We start from the raw sequence: 14,590 nt of genomic DNA on the forward strand, positions 1-14,590 counted from the left end.
TTTAAAAGCTTTTTCTTTTGGCTTATATTGAAAGTAAATTTCACTAATGGTGAGGTGTTTGTGTTTACAAGCCATATATTACAGACTGAGGGAGAGAAAGTTAGAAAGGGAAGGAGAGAGGCCAGTGGGGAGAAAGAAGGATGGATTATAAATGATTTTTTGATAAGGGACAGACAAGGATTGGGGATGGGGAAAGAAATGAGGATTGAAAGTGTATAAGATGTAAGAGAGTAAGAGAGGGCAGGAACACACAGTAGGCCTACATACTTTCAGACACATTATTGAGTTGTTTGCATTTATGGTTAAGCCTACTGCCCTAATAATAAGGATGTAGAGGAGGTGAATATCGGTCAGTGTCTTTGTTTATAAAGTTGTATTCTGCCTCATTCAACAGAGGGGCTTGTGTTATTTATGTGTGTATGTTTGGTTTCTTTTATATGTTGGAAGGTTGTCTTTTATGTTCTTTTATGCTGAGTCTTGGCCAGTTCTGTCTTGCAAAAGAAATTTTAATCTCAATGAGACTGAAGGTTAAATAAAAAAAGACACAGCCAAATTTAAAATAAAATAGAATAAGAAATTGAATAAATTTAATTGAAAAATCATTTACATTATATATATACTAATACCTTACACCCTAGATCATGTACAAATGCAATATCTACTGTATGTGCTCAGGTAACTCAATAATGTTTGTGGTTGTAGGGGTAGATATAAAGATAGATTAAATAATAATAATCGTAATTTGCTGTGTTGCTGTTGATATCGCACTCATACAGAAATTGTATTATGTTAAAATTATTAAACACCTGTGTAACAAAATAGGACTACAGGAAATTAAGTGTTGATTGTACCAATAACCTGGTTTCTACGATCATCCAGGTGTGCACATATTTTTTATTGTTGATATGAAGAGAGATAAAAGGCAGAGACACACTGAAATCTGGAGGTAATATAAACACATAAGTGCACATAATGAGAGACAGAAAAATAAGAGAAAAGATGAATGAAATCGAAAAAAAGAAAGAGAAAAAGGGAAATAAGTAGACAGATAGCAAGTAAGTAGACCGATAGCTATACATAAATGGATGGATGGATGGATTGGTGGGTATTTAGGTAAGTAGATAGATGGATAAATGATAGCTAGAGATAGAAAGACATGTAAATTAACGCATAGTGGCAGAAAACCCAATGACCGGGAACAATAAGGGCATAAAGAGGATGATTACAAACTACGCAGGTTGGCGTTTGTGTGTGTGCAAACGAACTTGCATATGGGATTTGAGCATATGTTTGTGTGTGCGTGGTGATAATGCAGGGCCATTACCCAATCAGGACACAGAACATATGGGTTTCAGCACTTGCATGTTTGTGTGTGTGCGTGCGTGCGTGCGTGTGTGTGTGTGTGTGTGTGTGTGTGTGTGTGTGCATGTGAGAGGCCTTAGGGGGAATTGGTTGTGCTAAATGTGTGAAATGGGCCGAGGATCAATGTGATGTTCGTGTGTCTGACTCCAGTGATTCCCTTTGCCATGACTTTCATGATTATGATGATGACTACGATGATGATGAAGAGTCATTTTACCCAACAACAGTGTATTTTATCTTTCTGCTCAAGCCCCCTCTGCACCACAGCTGAAGTTATTGACAGGCATTAAAATAGATCAACAGATATGATACAAATAGAGTAAAACAATATTTATGATATCATTGAAATACAAAAAATAAGAATAAAATATAGTGAGGTGGTGATGTCACAGTGGATAAGCACAATGTTGGTGTGAGAGACCCGGGTTTGAATCCACTGTGAGACACCAATGTGTCCCTGAGCAAGACCCTTAACCCCTCAGTTAAATTAGTAAATATAAATGTATTTGTGTTTTTCATCCTTCTCCTCTTTCCCATTGTGGATTTCTCATTTTCTCTCCCTCCCTCATTCCTTCCATCCGTTAATAAAGAAAAACTTGGTTTGATCAGAGAAATAAATTGAACGAAAGCAAGAATACACTGTTTCTGGAACATACGAAGCAACCTGCTGCTTCTAATGAAATATAGACGATAGCTAGCACGTCCCCAAACGATTTTAAGTAGAATGGTGGGATGATGTGTCTGTGTGTGCGTGATACCTTTTTGTCTTTAACCAGCGACCCACGCTTTTCATAACCAGTTTTCTGCTCCTCTATAGGGACCCAGCAACTCCCCTGTCCTCCCCCCACACACACAAAATAGAAACACAGACAGCGGCGCATTAACACAGAAACACACATACTCTCACACATAAGTGAGTGTAAGTTGGTGTTTTCTAAAGGTTCATTTTGATTCTTTACAATCACTTTGTAGATGTCACATCAATACTGTGCGTCATTGTATCAAGTGAAATGTGCATTTGAATATGTTCCACTCCCTCTGTGTGTTTAAGTGCCACATTAAGCACTCTAACATCAATACATCTTTACCTATTCATTTTAAGACATTGTTATATTCACAGTCTCTGCTCTTCAATTATCATTGTGATCTAGTAGTTCGGCCTTGCTGGAAATCTGCTGTATAAAACAGATTTTATTTCTGCAATCTTAGTCGGTTCTTTTCCAGTATACAACAAGCTTTGAATTACATATTTTACACATTTACTCTATATATTTCAAAATACTTAAACATAAAACGTCTTTAAAGGTCACATGAGTCTAACTTAATATAATATAATAAATTAATGTATTAAATATAATAAAGATTAGACAAGCTTATGATGTCATTGGTAAACTTAAGTTGTGTTAGCACATGCTGTTATAATATCTGTTGAGTAATACTGTCACTCATATTTAGATATCTTTTATATATATTTTTTTTGTGTGTGTGTGTGTGTGTCAAAGTTAAGTTATCATGGTATTACATTGTGCTTACATCCCATATTTGAGACAAATATCAGTCAATTAATTCATGAGTTAACAGACAGGGACCACAGCGTTCAAAGATGGATGAGAATTTGCTTGTGTTTTGTGGTTAAAACACTTGATGTTCATCAGACTGCACTTACTGTTAGTGTGTTAGTGAGTGAGTGTGTAAGAGAGTTAGTGTGTGAACCCTATGAAGATCTTAGCTCTTAGGGTGAACTGAAAGGCGCTGATAAATAAAATGCATTATTATTATCAATTTACAATAGATTCAGCCCTATGTATAAAAATCCTATTTCAACACTTGACTTTACTAGTGACAAGTATGTAGGAGTGAACCTTCTTTTACCTGTCGGTGAAATCGCACTGTGAGAGACATACAATGTATTTTGAACAGTATTCATTCCATGCACACTGACTGAATTCTATTCACACATCAACACTACTGTGCAGATCCACCACAGCAGCTTGGGGTTAAATGCTTTGCTCAAAGGCACTTCAGTGGCTGACAGATGCAGTTGAGACTTCTGCTGCCTTTTTGATGTAGACGGCTTTGGAAAATACAAGCAAATTCTCAACAGTATTTGTGAAAACAGCTGGTCTCGTGTGGCAGTATATGCTGGAACATTTGTTGCACTGAATTGACCCAGTTAGTTTGACATGTGTGTGTGTGTGTGTGTGTGTGTGTGTGTGGTGTGGGTGTGTGTGTGTATTGACATGGAAGACAGATTCATCAGTTTGTCTCACATTAACAGATTGCACCTCTCTGACCTCACAGCTGCGTAACAACATGTGAAATGAGTGTTGTGTGTATTTGCTATTGTGTCCGTCTGTGTTTGTTATTGTGTGTGAGACTGTGACTGAATAAAAGCATGTTGCGTGACTGCGTGACTGCTCTTTCATCATTTGGATTTATGTTTGTGTTTGCAAGTGTGTTTAATAATAATAATAATAATAATAATAATAATAATAATAATAATAATAATAATAATAATAATGATAATAATATCCTTATTTGGAAACAAAGTGATTCACATAGAAAGCAAAGAACACAAATTATATAACATAGAAACATATAAAAACACAGCAGTTAAAAGCAGTAAAAAATATTGAATGAATCACATTTTGCATTTTATTTTTCATGTGTAGGTGCAAATGGATATGTATATTGTAAACACACCTGCTTCCCCCTTGGAGACTCATGTTGAAAAGAATGTCTAGGTAACAAACATCACACTGATTGTCTGGGTGTCGAGTTTACTCAAGTCAACCTTATTTCAAAAGAGAATAACATAGAGCTCAAGTGGGGAGAGAGCGGGGACACAGACACCAAGCATGCCTGCATAAACTTTCATTTTGCTTCAGTAATAAGACACACCTCTCCTCTGCCATGCAAGCCCATAGTAATATGACTTCAACAATACACACAGACACACATATACAGTTCATACACATGCAAACACACACTCTCTATCACACACGCCCCATTTGTCCAAAGTAAAACTGTGGGAAGAAATCTCTCCAAGTAACAAACATCGCATCTCCTTAAAAAACTGAAAATGAAACAAATACCCAAAACAAAACAAAAAGACACTTACTTACACACTTACTAACCCTACCTCCTTGGAATACAGCAAAACAGTGTGGACTAAACAGAGCAAAAATATGGAAGCTCATCCCTAAAACTACACTGCTATTTACAAAATGTGAATTATTCTATTTACGAAATTTACACAGACACTTAACAGCTAATCAACCAGGGCAGTAGGCCTAATATGCTCTAACTACGAAAGGGTTTGATGGTCAAGGACAGAAACGAAGTGCTGCTGTCAGACTGCTGCTCTAAAACCCACACATTTTAAAAGGCAGGATGTTATGTTAGGACCAGTCAGCAGCAGACGCTCCTCAGGCTGAACCTGCAAATCCAGTAAGTCAGAAAGACACAGAAAGACACATAGAGGTTGATGCTTAAATATCCTTGCAGGAAGAAAGTGCACTCTCTCAAACAACCACAGCCACACAGAACACAAGAAACACTAGTCACAGGTTAGGAAATACAGCCATGGCTGTAACACTGTGTGTGTGTGTGTGTGTGTGTGTGTGTGTAATAAACAATAAACACTGACCTAGACTAAGGTCTAGAAGAAGTTGTCTTTGCTTTGTCATACGTGTATGTATGAGTGTGTCTGTATGACATTGTTAGTATGGAGATAAGACTTGTTTTTTGGTTAGATTCAGGGTTAGGTTAAGGTCACAGTGAGCATCCAGGAAATGAATGTCAAGTACATGTCAACAAGTACAGCAGTCCAATTGTGGGTGTGTTTGTGGTTCCAAGTTTGCTCCGTCTACACACTCCTTCTTCTTTAAAAGTCACTGCGCTGCCCTTTAAAATCAAAATGCCATCACATCCAGGCAACAGTTTCTGATAATACATATCAGTAGTTGAATGAACAAATGTAACATCTATTTCATTGTATTTCTTATTTGACGGTTTCTTTTTTTGATATAGTCTACACAATAGAAATCTTCCTTGAACAATACATGTAGCAGGTTACTATATTTAGAACCAGTGTTGTTCTTAAATTCAAAATTTTCTAAATATGTACTTTGGGAAATACTTTATTGTACTGTAAATACTGTAAGAGAATCATTAATAGCAAAGGCAACAAAGAAATGAAAATGGCTTTATTTTCTAAATCATCGCACAAGATTTGATGTTGGCTACCGATGTAGTGTAACAAAAAGACAAAACAAAATCTTAACTGCATCCGAAGTAAAAGTAACACAATTTAAAACAGACAGAGAGATAAAAACCTACATTAATTCAGTACACTTTCCCACCTATGCAATAGAGCAAACACGCACACCTAGACACTCTTAGAACTGCATAGTCACACCTGGTTGATTCAGTATATCTTCTCATCCACTCTCTCGCCAAATAGTCTCCCACTTCGAACTCTCAGTCCAGCTGATGGCAGTCAGCCAAATGGAGCTGGCCGACCCATAAAAGCTCCATCCTGTGCCATAAAGCTGAAACTAAAACACACTTAAACTGCGAGTCGACAGAGAAAATGTGTTTTACGTCCTGGTTCAGAACCCTCAGGGCGTGGATACATTAAGTCGTTGATATACAGCTCCAGCAAATTAAACAGCTTGTGGTGTTTCTGCTTTCTTTGCTGCATCAAGCATCAGCCGGATGCTGCACAAACCTGGTCAACCATTTCTAAAAAAATTGTCTTTTTCGAGACTTTTCAAGAGATCTCTGCAACAGTTGAAAGATGTAAGAAGCGTTCATTAATCAGGAAGACACTGGTCTGCACTGCAAAAGAAATGATGGCATGGAAACTGGTTTCATACACTTGTATGATGTATGATTTATTATGTGTTTATGGTCTCAATTGCTATTCTCATGTCTTCTTCAATACAGCTTGATGTTTATTTTGTAAATTATGGTCCCATTCAGATTAAAATACACAAGAATACAGGGTATGCTTTAGTGTGGTGCTACCATGTGACTGACAAGTCCCTACCCCAGTGACCTGTCAGGCTTAGCAATGCATATCCTTTACCAGCTCCACCCTTTCATCTAAATATGGTCATTTCTAGTTCCCAAAAAAACAAGTTGGCAAAGGCCAATACGCCAAACTTGAGGCTTCAAAATGGTAGTCCGCAAGCCAATGGTGACGTCATGGTGGCTATGTCCACTTCTCTTATAGAGTCTGTTTTGTGCGATCAGGGCCCCTATACTCAACTAGTTTTAGTGTCTTCTGGAACATTACTGGAATGACAGAAACAATGGAAACCAATAGAACTAGATATCCAACATGCTGGATTCATGCTGAGTTCCTATAATTTCCTTGGCTGTTTTAAATGATTTATTCCTTGGGAATAGTTGTAATGTCTGTCATTATTGTTCTTGGCAGTGGAAGAACGTTTTAACATTTACCTGTACTGTTTTGATCACATTTTAACTGTCTCTGGCCTTTTTCTGTTTTTGTCTCTGAAGGTTCGTTCATGGTGGTGAACGCGTCTGGCCGGGCGTCGGGACAAAAGGCTCACCTTTACATGCCCACCCTGAAGGAGAATGACACCCACTGCATTGACTTCCTCTACTCCCTGTCCAGCCGGGACGGAGCCAGCCCAGGCACGCTCAACGTCTACATCAAGGTGTGTGCGTCAGTCTGTGTGTGTGTGTGAGTGAGTGACTGACTGACAGGGATGGATGGATTGACAGATGGAGGGGCTGATACACTGAATAGACTAAACAGGTAAACAAACAAACAGACCTCTCTGTTCTCTGTCAAGGAGGGATGAAGTTAGCCCTGGGGCATTGAATGTTTATGTAGGGGTTTGTGTGTGTGTTTGAGAGAGAGAGAGAGAGAATGACTGGCAGGGAAAGAGACAGACCTCATCTATTCCCTCTTAGTAGAGATCAAGTTAGTCCTAGCATACTTCATTTAATAGTATGGTTATTAGAGTATTAATGTGTTTTTGGTAAAGAAAATGCTAGGTAAGCAGATTAATAATGTTTATTTACAGAAACCAATGGACACAAATCAAGAATAAGAAATAATTGTAAAATGAGCTACAACAAAACCAGCTAACATTAGGCATAGAAACCAGGGGTGTTAACATAAGTGTTTATTAAAAGATTATCTGTGTTGTTGAGCAGAGGCAAGAGTAAATGTTTTATATTATGGTCTGAAGTCACTGATGGACACGTGGTAAAATGAATAGCTGGCGAGGTAAGAAGGGAGCTGTGGATGGAGAGTAGAGTGTTGAGAGGACAGACTAGTGAGAACAAAGTGAAGAAATGTAAAGATAGAAGAAAAGGATTAAGGTGAGCATCCAGGAAATTAATGTCAAGTACATGTCAACAAGTACAGCAGTCCAATTGTGGGTGTGTTTGTGGTTCCAAGTTTGCTCCATCTGCACACTCCTTCTTCTTTAAAAGTCACTGCGCTGCCCTTTAAAATCAAAATGCCATCACATCCAGGCAACAATTACAGTAATGTAATCATCTCATCTCATTAAACATTAAAATTACACCTTTACTTTTTCCGTAAAACTCTCCAGTTTTATTTTCTAAAACCTGCAAATACTGTGTTATTTGTTTCATCCTCTAAATATCTTATTATTGTATGTCTCTTCTCACTTTCTGCCCACAGGTGAATGGAGGTGCTCAGGGTAATCCAGTATGGAACGCCTCTGATACTGTTACTGAAGGCTGGGTGAAGGCTGAGCTGGCCATTTCTACATTTTGGCCTAACTCGTATCAGGTAACACACACACGTTTTGTCTTCGCTGGCATGGCTATCCATTAGTAACATTACTGCAAAAGCTGACTGCAAGACATATGTAGACAATACATGATGAAAACAATAATACGGTAGCCTATTTTTAAATGTCAAGAGAAATTATTAGGTAAACGTCTTTTCTGAAAGAGCTGCCTACTCATCTTTGATCATCAATTCATCATCTAGAAAAATAGAATAAGCCAGAGATTAAACTTCTCCTTTAATGTAATCAACTCCCTAATCAAATGTATCAGGCAGATACATATATTTGATATTATACTGTCCATAAACTCGGAGGGTAGAATGCTAAAAATAGCTGTTGGCAAAAAACAAAACTTCAGTGGGCTTATTAACGTTTTGGCAAAAGCCGAACATTCAGTGGCATGAGGAGACATTGGGGAGCCTCGTTAATCTAAACTACTTAATCTCTGTCTTAATCATATTAAAATACATATTTTAAGGACACTTCGATTTTTAATAGATGTGAAAAGAGAACAGCAAGTAAGGCAAAACTCAACATACATGAAAGGTGTTAAGTGATTTTGGAGAGGTCTGTGTGTACACGCCTCCATCAACCTAAGTCACACAAACTGTGTGTTTTGCTCTCTGTAAAGTTTATAGACTAACACTGGGGCTGAAATGAAGAAAGAAAACTGAGGTTTAGAGTTTGTCCTGGGTGCAGAGTTGAATTGAGTTTCTTCATAAGTAGTAAAAAAAAATAAAGGCCTCTCTCCCTTGGTGTATTCCTTTAATATTGTAACAGAAAACTGTTGCTATTTAATGACTCTCAGTATGTCTGTGTGTGTGCAGAGACATACCCTGCTGTGTTATTTTTATTGAGGTAGCACAAAAGTGACTGTCTAATGACTGAGCTATGTTCAGTAAATGAAGGCACCCCTGTATCGCACACACAGATCTGAGGCACAATGGTATCCAAAGTGCATTAAATGTGTGTGTGTTTCCCTTCCTAATGAGGAGTCCCCTCCCATGGAGAAATGACACTTCTTTTTCAAAAAGGACAAAAACATTGTCATATTAAAGTACAGACTACTGTGGGGGCAAGAACAAACTTAGGGTAACCTATCATTCTCTTTCGAACAGGCTTTATTTTTGTTGCAGTAGGTTATAGTGTGTTATACTACTTTATTGGAAGTTGTTTTTTGGGGGGATTTATTTGCACTACAACAAAAATAACTATTATTCACTTATCCCACTGTTGACATGGATTTGCAAGATAAAACACAACATATCATATTTTCATTGCATGTTTTACTTAATATGATACAATTCTGGTCTGTGGCCATGTAAACCATGGGATTTTTTTTACTCAGTGGAGAAATCACTGCCAAAACATTGTATTCTTTTGATTAGAAAAACAGGAAGATCTGTGAGAAGCAACCAGCAGAGAGAGAGAAAGCTCACAGATTATCTTGTGCAGTTTTGTGAAGGTTGCCAATTTAATTTGTACACCTGAGAATGCATCATAATTAATTATGACTCCATTGTTCTGTGTCAATAAACAATAGACGTTATGGAAAGATTACAGATCTGAAAAATCTGTATATTATTGTAAATGGATGTGATGGGGGTGAAAAATCTGAACGTTGCACACAAAGACTTATTTTTTGAAGGAAAGGAAGAGAGTAAAGTCTTCCCAGAAGTCTTTATTATTCAGACCAAGTCCCAGCTTATACTGTTGAGGATCCTGACAAGTACAGCACAGAGGTATATGTGTGTGTGTCCTCAGTGTGTGTTTGTGTATGAGTATGCAGTATGTGCGGGTCAGAAGTGCATGGCCCCTTGACAGCCCTGCCTGACTGCCTGTCACCCTGAGTGTGTTTGTAAAGTATTGGATAGAGCAAATGGAAGAACAGAAAAAGAGAGTGATGTGATGGGAGAGAAATAGAGAAATGAACAAAGGAGCGACTACAAGAAGAAGATCATAAATGAGCTGATAGAGAGAGTCAGCATACATAGAGAGACAGGCAGAACAGGAGAGAGATGAAAGAGACGGCTGAGAAGAAACATAAGGAAAGAAAGAAATGAGAGGAACAGGGAGTGATCAAGAATAGAAGGAGAAGGAGGAGGTTGTGGTAAGGAGAAGAGGAAAGACAAGAGGAGGGAAAAGGAGGAACAGCATATGTGGTTGGCATAAGGATGGAGACAGAAGGATGAAGGGATGAAATGAAGAGAGGAATAGTTGCTGACTTTCAGTGGAAAATTCCCCTGGGGTTTCCATATGAGCTTCGCAGGGTCGTCAAGATGTTTTAGTTTGTGAAGGAAATGAATTTTTTTTTTTTTTTTGAGTTTCATTGCTTTTAGAGAAAACTGTGGCTCAGCTTGATTCTTTCTTTCCTTCTTCTCTCAGGTAATATTTGAAGCAGTTTCAGTTCAAGGCCATCCAGGTTTCATCGCCATCGACGACATTCGAGTTCTAGCTCACCCCTGCCGTAAGTGAATCTGTGTGTGTGTGTGTGTGTGTGTGTGTGTGTGTGTGTGCGTGTGTGCGTGTGTCTGTGTGTGTGTGTGTGCGGTTCTGAGCATGCGACCGCGTTTGGGTGCGTGCGTCTTGCAATGGTTGACCCTGCACAACTGTAGCCACACTGAGCATCATCTGTTTTATAGCTATCTCACACCTACACACACACACACACAAAGGCTGTTTTTTTAAACGACAGATTGTGAGGCTTGCAGACAGATTGCAGAGAACCAGGAAGAAGGTCCAAACTCAGGGTCTTCATCACTCAAATCTGACAGAAGCACTTTGCTTCACAAAACTCCAGACTGCTTACTGCAACACTCTGTGGCCTACTTACCTCTCTGTCTACTCAGTATAACTATTCTCACTGTCTGTTGGCAGTGCATTTTTACATCCAAGTATTAGTTTCAAATTAATTCAGTTCAGTTCAACTTTATAGACATTATGCTTAAGTAGAACAACTGCTACTCTATATCGAGTCTTGTTACACGTTTTAAAAACTATAGAGGGGGTCTATTAAAAGGTAGTACATAATTGTAACTCTTCTTGTTAATCTATTTTGTCTTTTCTGAACTGCTGGCACAGAAGACCTAGCTCATCTGTGCCAATCGCTAATCAGATTAGTAAAAGTGGGTAAGTCAATGATGGAAAGCAAGAGGAAGAGAGTAGAGGTATTCACAACAGAAGAAAGGAATTGAATTAGAAAACTAAAATCCGAGATGATGTTAAGAGACAAAGGAGAAAGAAGAATGTACAAATAAGGAAAGGTTACCATAAAATACAACCTTCATATCTAAGTCCTTTTCATTTGCAACAACCTGACCATTAGCGTCAAGCTGAATTATGATTGTTTAATGATCGATCCATACTCTGTTAGACTTATCTCTGTCTGCAGACAGTCAAAATGAAATTTACCAGTCGCTGGCTAGTCTCAATGCCAGGCCAAAGTCACCCATTGTCTGGCAGTCTGTCTCATTGTCTGCCTGCTCATCTGCTTTCCCATGAATTTCTCTGCCTCACTCCAGACAACAATATTAAGCCCTGTTTGAACAGGGTTACTATTGTTGTGGGTTTTCCTGCAAGTGTTGTTTCTTATTACCAGTGGCATCTGCTATTATAATCCACTGTGAATCTACCATATCTTTAATAACAAGATGGCATCCTTCAGTTGCCTGCCAATTGCTTTAATATGTGATTATGGAACTTTGGATGTTTCTCAAGTACTACCCAAAATAAAACGAAAATGAAAATAAAAAGGCTTTAGTCTTTAGGGATGGGGAACCGTTGGTTTCTGAAAATGATCCTTTAAAATTCCTTGTAGAAGATCCTCAACAAAAGCAATAGTTCTATACCATTTTTATATGATCCATTATATGATCACAACAAAAAAATAATAATAATCAAAAATGTGATCAAAAATACCCCTTTTATTTTATTTAATTCTACAAAATACTCTACAAATTTTTTCCACAGTGTGTGTCTAAAAGTGTTGGTTTACTGTGTATGTTGCAGGTAAAGCGCCTCACTTCCTGCGTCTACAGAATGTAGAGGTGAACGTGGGTCAGAATGCTACGTTCCAGTGTACTGCTGGAGGGAAATGGTCTCAGCATGATAAACTCTGGCTACAGGTTAGTACCTTCTTATCAGTAAATATGTGCATGAATGATATCAGCAGGAAGTGTACATGCAGAACTTGATCTGCTGGTCAGAATCCTATAAATGTTCAAATATTCTAAAACTGGTGTAATGGACTAATTCTCTGTTTCAGGGGCAGATTTTCAGTGGGATTTGTGACATATATGTTGAATCTAATGCTGCACCGTGGCATATCTCAGAGTAGTAATGTGTACCTCTTTTTATAGACTACTGTCAGCCAATCAGAAAGAATCAGTATAAGAATGGATCTACTGAGCCATCCAAGATTCTAGTGAACATTCTGCAAGAAAGAATATAAATTACTAAAAGCCCAATATAGCAAGTACGATTATGTTTTTTTATGCCATTTTATTAAAATAAAATAAAATTAAAAAAGTAAGTACACTGTGGCAAACATCCCTAGCCTTCCCAGCTCTATTTCAAGATTGATTAAAAGTCCTTGTTCTGCTCCACACCAGTGACCCCATCTCTGTACAAGTGACAAGTGTGTTGGTGTGTACGTGTGCATCCATGCCTGCATACTCTGTTTAAATTAATTTGCACCGGCAAGCTTGCATGTTTTTACCACACATGAGTTTATACCACTGAGAATGCTACTGTGTACAGTAATGACATTTGCAATGGAGAGAAGTGAGCCTCCTGACTGGAGGTCTGTTGAGCAAAGCATGTTTCTCCAAATTGGCAGATAATACTACAGTGGTAAAAGAAGATTAGATCTGGAGATGTGCGGATCCTATGCAAAGCAGAAAGTGGCAGCAGTACACTTCATTCATGTCTGATCTGCTCAGTCCAAATTGCTTCTGCTTCCTGCCAGGTCTTTGACATCAATATAGTATCATTACTATGTCCTTTGTCGCGTGTCTCTTGTAATCACTGTAAATTGACAAATGACTAAAAATACTGCAGAACCTTTACCAAAAGATCAGTCAGAACATGCGGCAACACTTTTGCCAATAATTGAATGATCTTATCTTTCCAATCATGCAGCAGTGGAACGGCAAGGACACAGCGCTGATGGTGACCAGGGTGGTGAACCACCGGCGTTTCTCTGCAACCGTCAGCGTTGGTGACACATCCCAGCGCAGCACCAGCCGCTACCGCTGCGTCATCCGATCAGACGGCGGGTCAGGGGTGTCCAACTATGCCGATCTAATTGTCAAAGGTACATTATATTGTTTATCTAGTTTCACATAAAAGTACAAGTGGAAGGCAAACTACCAGTCACTTAGAAGAAGAGTATTTGTAATGAATGGTTGGAAGAAGAGCAGCGCTTGACAGATCTTTGTGGATGGTGTTAAATGGGACTACTTCTTTAATGCAGAGAAAGTGAAAAACAAGCCTGGGTTGTTGTTGTGTAGTTCTTTGTATGTGTGTGTGTGTGTGTGTGTTTGGCTGTTGTTCATTAGTGCTGTTGTAAGCTTCTGAGGACAGAATACTGAACAGACTTCAGAGTAGTGACTTGAACTCACAATGAGCCCTCTTTCACTCTTTTTTTTCACATTTTTGTCTCGGTCAGCCTTTCAATTCATTTTCCCGCAGTGTCTCATGTTCCTTCCCTTTCTCCCAGGTCTTGAAGTAGATACCAACACTGTTGTACCGTATTGTTTACAATAGGGTATGCCCCATGAACCGTTTTGGCTGGACAAACACTTTTTAAACCCACATAACTCTAATTTAAAGTCCACCAAAGTTTCCAAAGATACCAAAAAGAAATATGTTTACCATCTTACACAAGTAATTCATTTCTTAATGTGATGTGATGTAATGGAGTTGCTATATAAAAAATGTAGTTATAAATATTTCACAAAATAGGCAACTTTATAGATTTACTGAAGTTCATAAACAAGCACAGAATTAATGGAAAATACTGTTTTACTACTAGTACTTAAGCTAAAACGTAATGGGAGTATTTGGATTTAAGTGCTTAAGGCATATAGTAACTTGAATACTAATCAAAAAGCAATAATTATATTGAATAAAATTTTCTTTTTACAATAAATTTTATGATCCTCCTCTTTCTTCCCTGCTGGCCTATTTTTGTTTCTCTTTTCCAATGTTTTCCTTTCACCCCTTCTCACCTCTTGTTTCCTCTGTCCCTCTTATATTTATCTGTGCTGCTCAACAAATCCCTTCGCTGTGGACATTCAAATCCTCTAATGCAATCTACTCATCTCTGCGCTTACACTCAATACAGGGCAAAAATATGAAGGAATCTTTGTGATTTACCATCCTACTCTCAATCCCATGGTTCATGTGAAAAACAGGAAATACTG

At 38.2% G+C, this 14,590-nt stretch overlaps 1 protein-coding gene across 2 annotated transcripts in view; it reads left to right on the top strand.

The window, feature by feature from the left end:
* Nucleotides 1–14,590, top strand: part of ptprt (protein tyrosine phosphatase receptor type T) — a 328,330-nt gene that overhangs the window by 84,528 nt on the left and 229,212 nt on the right. For both annotated transcript variants that reach the window (XM_038696881.1, XM_038696882.1), the window contains exons 3-7: nucleotides 6,892–7,052; nucleotides 8,054–8,164; nucleotides 10,551–10,632; nucleotides 12,174–12,289; nucleotides 13,305–13,479. In XM_038696881.1, the coding sequence (XP_038552809.1) occupies nucleotides 6,892–7,052; nucleotides 8,054–8,164; nucleotides 10,551–10,632; nucleotides 12,174–12,289; nucleotides 13,305–13,479 (645 nt within the window). The remainder of the gene's footprint in view (nucleotides 1–6,891; nucleotides 7,053–8,053; nucleotides 8,165–10,550; nucleotides 10,633–12,173; nucleotides 12,290–13,304; nucleotides 13,480–14,590) is intronic.

This window comes from Micropterus salmoides, unplaced genomic scaffold (genome assembly GCF_014851395.1).
Source record: "Micropterus salmoides isolate LMB-PRFRI ecotype aquatic unplaced genomic scaffold, ASM1485139v1 Ms_hic_scaffold_4, whole genome shotgun sequence".
NCBI classification, from domain to species: Eukaryota; Metazoa; Chordata; class Actinopteri; order Centrarchiformes; family Centrarchidae; genus Micropterus; species Micropterus salmoides.